Source organism: Fusarium tjaetaba (assembly GCF_013396195.1).
Source record: "Fusarium tjaetaba strain NRRL 66243 chromosome Unknown NRRL66243_c0000543, whole genome shotgun sequence".
Classification (NCBI taxonomy): domain Eukaryota; kingdom Fungi; phylum Ascomycota; class Sordariomycetes; order Hypocreales; family Nectriaceae; genus Fusarium; species Fusarium tjaetaba.
The window spans coordinates 1-8,865 of NW_023501739.1; the positions used below are offsets into that span (position 1 = coordinate 1).

At 45.8% G+C, this 8,865-nt stretch overlaps 3 protein-coding genes across 3 annotated transcripts; 2 read left to right on the top strand and 1 right to left on the bottom strand.

Moving 5' to 3' along the window:
• Positions 1–1,705: 1,705 nt before the first annotated feature.
• On the top strand, positions 1,706–3,365 carry FTJAE_14085 (uncharacterized protein; the record flags this gene model as incomplete). Its single annotated transcript, XM_037347288.1, has 3 exons — positions 1,706–2,425; positions 2,483–2,856; positions 3,236–3,365. The coding sequence occupies 3 exons, from the start codon at positions 1,706–1,708 to the stop codon at positions 3,363–3,365; spliced, it is 1,224 nt and encodes a 407-aa protein (XP_037198898.1).
• A 712-nt stretch (positions 3,366–4,077) lies between these two features.
• On the bottom strand, positions 4,078–4,959 carry FTJAE_14086 (uncharacterized protein; the record flags this gene model as incomplete). The annotated part of the gene is made up of 1 exon (XM_037347289.1): positions 4,078–4,959. One exon carries the CDS (start codon positions 4,957–4,959, stop codon positions 4,078–4,080), a length of 882 nt encoding a protein of 293 aa, XP_037198899.1.
• A 1,864-nt stretch (positions 4,960–6,823) lies between these two features.
• Positions 6,824–7,908, top strand: FTJAE_14087 (uncharacterized protein; the record flags this gene model as incomplete). Its single annotated transcript, XM_037347290.1, has 2 exons — positions 6,824–7,424; positions 7,472–7,908. The coding sequence occupies 2 exons, from the start codon at positions 6,824–6,826 to the stop codon at positions 7,906–7,908; spliced, it is 1,038 nt and encodes a 345-aa protein (XP_037198900.1).
• Between the last annotated feature and the right edge of the window lie 957 nt (positions 7,909–8,865).

Sequence of the window (8,865 nt, forward strand, 5' to 3'; positions counted from 1 at the left end):
ATAAGGGACTATTGCTGTATCCTTACCTGCACTGTATATCCGATTTAAAGCCAGTTACAGACATATTAAAGAAGAGTGTAAGTAAAATATTAAAGATACTGTACTGAGGCCAGCGGAGGCAATGTAGTTCAAGGGAAGGCGGTGCAGCGAGGAAGTAATAACACCTGGGTGACCTTCCAGTGTACCGTAATTGGGTGACAAATACAGAGAAAGCGGATATAGCAAGTTCAGCGGAGAAGATAGATGCCAGTATTGATCTCATACTGAACACGTATATTGGCCCGCTTGGCTGCCGAATGCCAGGCGCAGTTGGTAGTGATAATCGTTCAACACCAGTATTACCTACAGATGACAGATATCACGCTTCTCAGTGCTCAATTCAACCTCGCTGGCTAGCTCCAATCGCCTTCAACTCTATCGATAAACACATCAAGGTGTACAACAGTATCATAAGAGTTTGCGGAGATCCGAGTCACGGAATGCCGCCTCGCGGATATCCTGTTTCGCATCCGCACAACGGCTTGCAAGTGACTGATAGCGAAGGCTCCAGCGACTGAAAGAGGAAATACTACTCCAATGCATCAACACAGCCTCGCAAGCGCCAAAAACTCTCCAGACCGCACACAAATGCTCTTCTATTCTTAAACTACTTTCTATAGACTCTACCCTGGTGCTTTGGATCAGGAATTATCCATCATCGCCTGTTGCAAACAAACAGCCTCAAGATCCCCGTTCCTTTCCATGGTTCCCTGGTTTAGATCTTTCCCAGACTCCCTTTTGACCGCAGTAGCAATCAGATGTCTAGACACAGCTCATGAAGCCTACACTCATGATTTCGGTCCACGAGATGTGAGCCCTCCAGTGATTCCCTTCCGAGGACAGGATCAGCTGTCGGGGGGTTGTCTCTCATTACAGCCATCGCAAATCTGCTGCCTAATATTGAGTTCCTAGCGCTTGAACTCCCTGTCCTACGAATCCGACCTCTCAAGTATGGCAAGATTTAACTTCTGTAGACAATGAGATAATACCAACGGCGGCCAATGTTTAAGCACAACAACGTGACGCCTCCCGTATACGATCCCGACGTATCAGCAATGGAACCTATCGCATCAGTCAATAGCCTACCAACCGAGTGGGGGAGTTAGTGTGTCCTCTTATTCAAAATGGTAAAAAAACAATTAAATACTTATACGCAGTACTGAGGATGACTTAGGAAAAAAGGTCCAGAAGCACTCAGTTACTGCCTCTTATTCTTAAACATTATAAAGGAGGGAGGAATCGGTCCGCAGCATAGAGTTCTACAGTTTAACAGCCCAGGCATAACGTGAGAACATGTAGTTTTTTCAAAGCTCTATCGTATCAAAGTTTGAGGCAACAGCTCAGCAACAATAAGAATCACATTTCCTAGCTAAAACCGCCCGAGAGGCATACAAGCCAAATAGTAGTGAAATGCGATATATAGCTGGCCATTGAGGTCTTTCGATACTGTTTAATATCAGTAAGCATTATTTCACTGTTTTCACAAAGAAAGTAAGAGGCTTTGATGTGTGCATTGAACGTAGCGGTTGTCGCTACCCTATAGCTAACCATAAAATTCTGCCAATTTCTTATCTTATCATGTTCACCGCCCGCCCAAGTCAGTTGCATTCTACCTCGACCAACATTTCACGTCGTCAACTTCACAACTTTAAGCATCAACAACAAAATGGCGCCACCTGCACCTGCATCAGCGCTCCATCGCCACCAGTCTTCCCTTGAAGGAATCTTGGACCTTTCATCGCAGCCTCCTCTAGATCCAGCTCACCGGGCTTCTGCTAAGCGCCGGTTTGACCAAATCATCAATCACTTTGAAAGCCAAGGCATTAGACCAGATCGCGACAAGTACGACCGCCTCAAACTGGTCAGCCTAACATATAAGCACTCGATAAGCGAAAAGTCTAAAGATAGATTACTAGCTGCTTTCTTTGCATTTGCAGGACTGTCGATAGCCGCAGATGAAGACATCAACTTTGAGGACCCAACCCGTCAAGAAGAACTCCGAGCTTCCCTCGACAACTTTGCCGATTATCTCTTTGATAATTTCTTTCTACCACTCAAAGCATCAACCAAAAAAACACCCCAGCCTTCACCAGCATCTCATTCAGCCGTTGCGAGTGCGCAACGCCAAGGACATGTCTTCGCAGGGACTCCAGAGCGAATCGCCAATCTAAGAGGAGCCTGTCTAATACGAGATCGTTATCGGTGTGTTATATCTCATAAATTTGACCAGGCGGAGGCCTTGAAACGATTCGGTTTGCAAAGGCGTGGCCAAGGTGAGGCATGCGACCAAGATGGGCAGCCTCTAGCAGGGCAACGGTTTGAACCCCTCGAGGTGGCACACATCTTGCCACACTCATTAACGCAACTTGACTCTCGCGGAGAACTGGTGAGAGACTGCAGAACCCTTTTTGATCACAACCGCTAATATATCTATCTATCCCAGAACGCCTCGAAAGAAGCAGCGCTGGCGATACTTAATATGTTCGACGATGGAGCCGCTTATCTGATCGAGGGAACTGAGATTGATCGTCCTGGAAACGCTTTGACGCTGACTCAGCATCTGCACACATACTTTGGTGATTTCAATATCTTTTTCAAGCCTGAGGGTACAGTTCCACACAGGTACCATATTGAAACCTTTCTCCCCCAAGGGTTCACGTATGATGTTCCTGTTACTCGGACGCTTTTTCTCGCTGAAGAGAGGAACATCGATCCTCCTTCGCCACGACTGCTGGCAATTCATTGTGCTATCGCCCACATCCTGCACCTCTCTGCGGCGGGTGATTATATCGATGACATTCTGAGGGATGCTGACGAGTATGGGATTCGACATGATGGAAGTACTGAGTTACATCGTCTAGTAGGACTTCATCTAAACAACTGGGCTGGTCGCCAAGCCCATAATAATGTAATAGTCTAACTCTTTCGACAACTATCTAGATACTAAATAATGTAATGTTTAAGTCAATGTGTCTTTAATAGAGTAATATTGAGATACCAATAGCACGCCACGTAATGTGTGGCTCTCATTGTGTCCTTATAGATCTGGGGTTTTAATCCTCCTATAATAACAAAGTAGACTTGATGTAGTAAGTAAGTGAATTGATCAAAAATGCCTACCTTGAAAATAGAAATCCCTATAAAAACATAATGAAGTAATTAACTAACTAAAACTACTCGCTATACTCTTCCCTAGATATCTCAATTACTCTCTGAATAGCATCCTTTTCCGCAAGTGCAAACACTTTGACATGGAGAAGAAACTCAGAGTTGGTGGCAGAACCATTGTCTCTTGGCGGGCTGTTGGCATCTGCGGCATCTCCTAGATCGCAGTCCATCTTGGGGTCCTGGTGCCGGTCTGGTATCTCATAGTCCCAACGATAGAAATATTAAATAAACAATTCACGCGTTATGGGTCGTCATCCTCGAGCCTATACTTGTTCACAAAGGTGAACCCTCCAGTGACTCCAGGTGTTGACTTGATGAGTGTTGTACCGGTAATGATCTTATTCCTTATGACCAATAAGTGGAAGCAGACGTTAAGACGGTGGGTGGCATTGCTATCGAAACATGACTAGATGCCTGTTGCCCAACGTTCTTAGAACACAATAGGTTAAGTGTGTGTAGATGTGCAGAAGACTTGCAAGGGCACAGCCCTTGTTCTAGATACTCCGAACGTGAGCTGGCATGCTTCGCGAACTCATAGCCCCGGCCACTACCGTCACAGGATCCTAGGTAGGGATCTATATCATTTGCTCCACGACGCCTTATCACATACTTCCTGTTCTGATCAGCTCTGTCTTATAGAGCCCTCTTTTCGTGAGAAAGCTGACAAGTGATCGTGAGCGACTTCACTATATATAAGGAGTTACACTCGAGACAAGAGAAACTGAGATAAACAATAATGTAGACACTAAGAGGTTAATGATATACATAAACGACTCAATATAAACTGAATGGTAATTGCTAAAGTACTCTACAAATACATCTAAACTATTGCTGACTTTGCGGCATTTCTATCGTACACTGACCTTTATTTCACTTGCTTGAAGTGTTGCGTCTCGCCATCCAATCCTTAAGCCATCCAAAGAAGACAGTTGCAGTGGACCATTCAGTCCCCTGTTCTGCCCAATGTGCGAATGCTATCGCACGGTCATAAACTGTACCGTCAGTAGAGGCCGTATACATAACAGCCACCAAGAAATATAGCAATGGCAACACGAACCAGCGGATCGCATAAGACACAAAGATCAATTCCAGCCAATAAGAGCAGACTTCGCAGATCCCACCCAAAACATATTGAACAGAACCACTTCTGCTCACAAGAAAATAGGTATCATACGTGTTCTGGTACATGCGGCCCTGTAAGTAGATATCTTGAGGGAGGATTTCAGAGACCATAGAGATACACTGGATAACAACTGCCATCCGGTAGTTGCACAGACGTTCAAGAACCTTGAATAGGGTGTAAGCAAGTGAGTTATGACTAGGAAGCTTCCTGAGATAGTTGCCTGTGGAGTTCTCCAAGGAGATATCAGATGACATCTTAACGTTGCTGAGATCTCGGGAGTGATCTTCGTTCTCCTCACGGTCTTGGCTATCCATCGATGGAGCAGCGGGATGTGCTGTTTGCGACTCTGTTTGTTGAGGCTCCCGATCTGGAAAACCGAGACAGAGTATGAGTGAAAGGGTAAGAATCAGGATAGATGTAAGAGGAATGATAAGTGGTACGGGACGTTTTGGTAGAAGATGAGTAACATAGACCCTGAAAAAGTGAAGTTCACGAAGAACTTCAGAAGATATGAAGGGAATGAGGAGCAGAGAGGGACGGTGAGGGACCCTGTCGATGAGTTCTGTTGCGATAAATACAGTAGTGTATAAATTGCAGAGCATGGCAACTGCTTGATGAAATTGAGACATGATGTCGATACTTGTGCTGATGTAGGCCAGTGAGTTATTGATGGTGCGTTTTGCCGGTTATCTGAGTTTGCAAGTACCAAGTAGTATCCTTTGCAGAATGCTGTTGATAAAGGTAGGATAAAATGAGGGGACATGAGCAAGGTATTTATGATAAACACTTGAGTAGAACAGGCACTGCGTCTGGTTTACTGTTTCGACAAAGGGATCGAGTGTTCGGATTCACTCGCAATGGACATATGGCTGTTCATGCAGACAAGCAGCGAACTCAGACTCGACCTCATCATGATGAAAGAACAAAGAAGCCGTTGCTGAGTGTACAGTCGCCACTGAACGACTTATCGTTGAGACAAGTTTTCTCGAACAACCCGTGTCAAGCATGAGGATACTCTGGCGCTAGAACGTCGTTACTGTACACGTGCGGCTCCAGGCGCCATAGAGTCCTCCCTGGTGCGGATTTAGGACCTAGCCACTGGACTTGCGGGTCTAGATTCGTGTTTGTCGCCTTACTTCATCATAGTCAAGGTCAGTGGACAGCTCAGTTCGCTTCTACATGGGCATGCGTCGACTGGTTCCACCTCGCCATTGAACTCATGAACTTAATGTCATCCAAGCTAGGTCTTTGGCCTGTTCTGGGGTAAGTACAGCGCAGAGTGGAATCAGTCGCATGTGTATGGGTAACAGCGCATATGTTTCATTGATAGATGTGTGGAGAGACATCATCTCGACAGTGAGCTCGATTAGGCATAGTGAGGTCTGGTGACTTGTCAGTCTGGGTGATTCAGCTTGTTACATATCGTGACAGTGCTTTGAGGCGATGGCAGACTTGGGAGGCTGGCCGAGGGAACATGAGTGTCGTAAGCATCTTCTCGGTATTTCGTGGCCGTCAAGTTGGAGGTTCCAAGAAAGACCTCTCGACCCGTGTCGAAAGTTCTCATATGCAGTTTCAATCTTCTTGGAACAAGCCGCTTATGCGATAGTACGATCTGAGCGGAGTAAGTCGTATCCTCTGACTCTGTACCAAGAGAAGAACGAACAAGTCAACTGACTGTATGCGACCAGGTTTCAGCCGACTGAATGACCGCCGTCAGGATATGCATGATGACCACTTCTGCAACAAGACGGTTCCCCTCGCGAGCGCAAAGTGTTTTCTTAGTGGTGAGGTAGAGTTTTTGAAAACATGTATTAGTTTTGTCGTCAATCTCGCAATTGAGCGATGCAGGGCAATCTGCAGCTCTAGAGTGGAGGTTTGCTTGTTGATGGGCTTTGATTGAAAAATTCATAAGCAACCGAGTCTAGATTGGAATAATCATCTTTTTGTTTTGAAGCTCTTTTGCAGTTATTGTTTGCCTTGGCACACCGTTCAAGCGATCCCAAATCAGTGTACCAGGTCAGTCGTTCAGAGTCAGATGAAAGCTCTGGACAATTCAGTGGGCGATGCTCTAGATCAAGTGGGGCCGAGACCGCTGAAGCCCCAAGCCCAAGTACACTTCCCTGCCTTGAACTCTAATTCAGCAACTGAACTACCCAATGAGCCAAATACGATACAAATGGTGTGTATTTGAGAGAAGATGCTTCACCACAAGAGTCTCATCAAACTTTACCATAAAGTATAAACAGGTGTATTTGTCGCTCTTGATGCCTCAAACATGACGCGCTGTAGCTTTGTTACACAGCGTCGGTCGCACGAGCAACCGGTTTTATTTGCATTGCACGCAAAAGTCTCTGCCTTCCAGCCTATACAAGCGCTGCCACTCCCATCAATCCCCAGGTTTCCTTGCTTCATTGATGGATCGTATAGAGATCTTGACCACAAAAGCATCTCTCGGTTGTCTGTGTTGATCCATCCTGGTCAAAGTCCTCCAGCATGTCCGACGTTCCCGCCCAAGACGTGGTTGGCGTCAAGGCTGAAGACGAAAACGACACCAACCCTACCATCATTCACCAAGATGCCGACGATGATATTAACGAAGAAGTGCTCTCGCGACCACTAGACCCAGGAACCAAGGCTGCGCGATACACCGGTCCGCCCCGAGGAGGCAAGATGCTGTCCTTCCGTCCCGGTGTCTTCCGTCGCAGTCATCGACCTTTTCTGAAATGCAACAGCAGAGAACTCAAGAAGCAAGAGGAAGCTGAAAATGGAGCTTTCACCAGATGGCGCACCAACCCTGATGAGATTGACGACTCCAACATTCCCATCATCCGACTCACCGAAGCGTCAGACTCGGCCCAGTCATTTGAAGCCTTCCACGCTACTGTCATCGAGCCAAACAAGGAGGCTATTGAACTGATATTGGTGGAGTACAACAAGAGCGTTCATATCCTTGACCAGCGCAACGATGTCCAGTTCTTCGAAAAGTACCATGAACAATACACTAGTGGAGATCTTGGCAATTATGGAAGACCTCGCACCGTCTTCAACCTTCGGCCTGATAAAGCTTTAGACATACACATCGGCTTCCTCTGCAGTAAGTCGAGCCTCTTGCTAGTAGTTTCATCAACTGACAGATCCCAGCCTCAAAACAAGCAACCCACGACTGCGAAGCCCAGAAGTGCCCGCCGCTCTACGCCGCCTGCTTCATCGCATGGCACGGCCCATCCTTCCGATACTTCTTCACCAAAGCCTCCGAGACCGACGAAAACCCCAGCGACGTCTTCTTCTCGATGCCCCGCGACGCACGCATCACCGTCAAGTTTTGGGAGGACCGGGTCCGAGATGTAGCGAGGGACACAATGCGCCAGACGGTGCGGGAGAATAACTGGAATTGGGCGGCTGTGCTGGCTTCGGCGGTTCTGAAGAGTGGATATACGCCGTCGGAATATGATCTGGGAGGGTTTGTGAACTGGACGGAGTTTGCGGATAAGAATGATCTTGGGAGTGTGTTTTATGGGGTCATATCGTCTGATGAAGAGTCCTCTGGCGAAGAGTCGTCTTCTCAAGGGGATGAATGAGCGGTAGCGAGTACCAGCCTCGACTAGATGTTATACATACTCTCGGTCCCTGAGAAAGATGAAATGAGTCTTTTTTGGTGCAGCATAAGAATGACTGGGGGATATCGGCTGAACCATTGACTGGCCTTTACAATTGGCGAGACCACTTTTCAAGGCCACGAACCCCTCTCAGATAAGTCGCAGGAGGTCGAGAGGTAGGCGTCCTGTTTAAATGAGCCCAAAACCAACACATAGCAACAGTTGTTCACATTCATACTGGCCACAAAAAGACTCGTGGCTATTTATTTCTCCAGCCATGCAATCGCAGATGTCTGCGTCCAAGGATAAGAGTCGTTGTTAGACCAGATTGGGTTAGGCATGTGCATTGCATTCATTTCTATGAGAAAGAAAGAACGCGAATAACCAATGCACATCTGGAATTGTCGTTATTAAAGGTATTACCGCGGCAAGGCGAAGGGTATATCTGACTCAGTGTCCGGGGTCAACCCCGCATAAACTGACTCGGACACTGGCTTCAATCTTGTCCAGTGACACGCTGCCTCAAGATTGCACGCCAAATAATCCGAGACCAGGTCATATGTTAGGCTTCTTCTTCTCTTGAATGAACAAGCCATCAAGGGACAATGCAATCTCTATTCTGTATTTATAATAATCTTACTGCCGCGTCGGTTATCTCTGAACCTGATTCGGTTAGATTTATATACCAGTGCATGCGCGACTGAAAATTGCATTTAAGGCTGATTGCGATAGCTCTGCGATATTTAATAATAAATATAAAATAATTACATTAAGGAGAGAAATTTATTTAAATTTCTTATAATATATCTATATAATACTTTTTAGATTAAATTATAATAAAATAATATAGTATTTTATTTTATCCTTTTTAATTTATATATAAGAAAATATATTAAAAAGATAATATATTTTTATAATAATATAGAAGATATAGCTAAT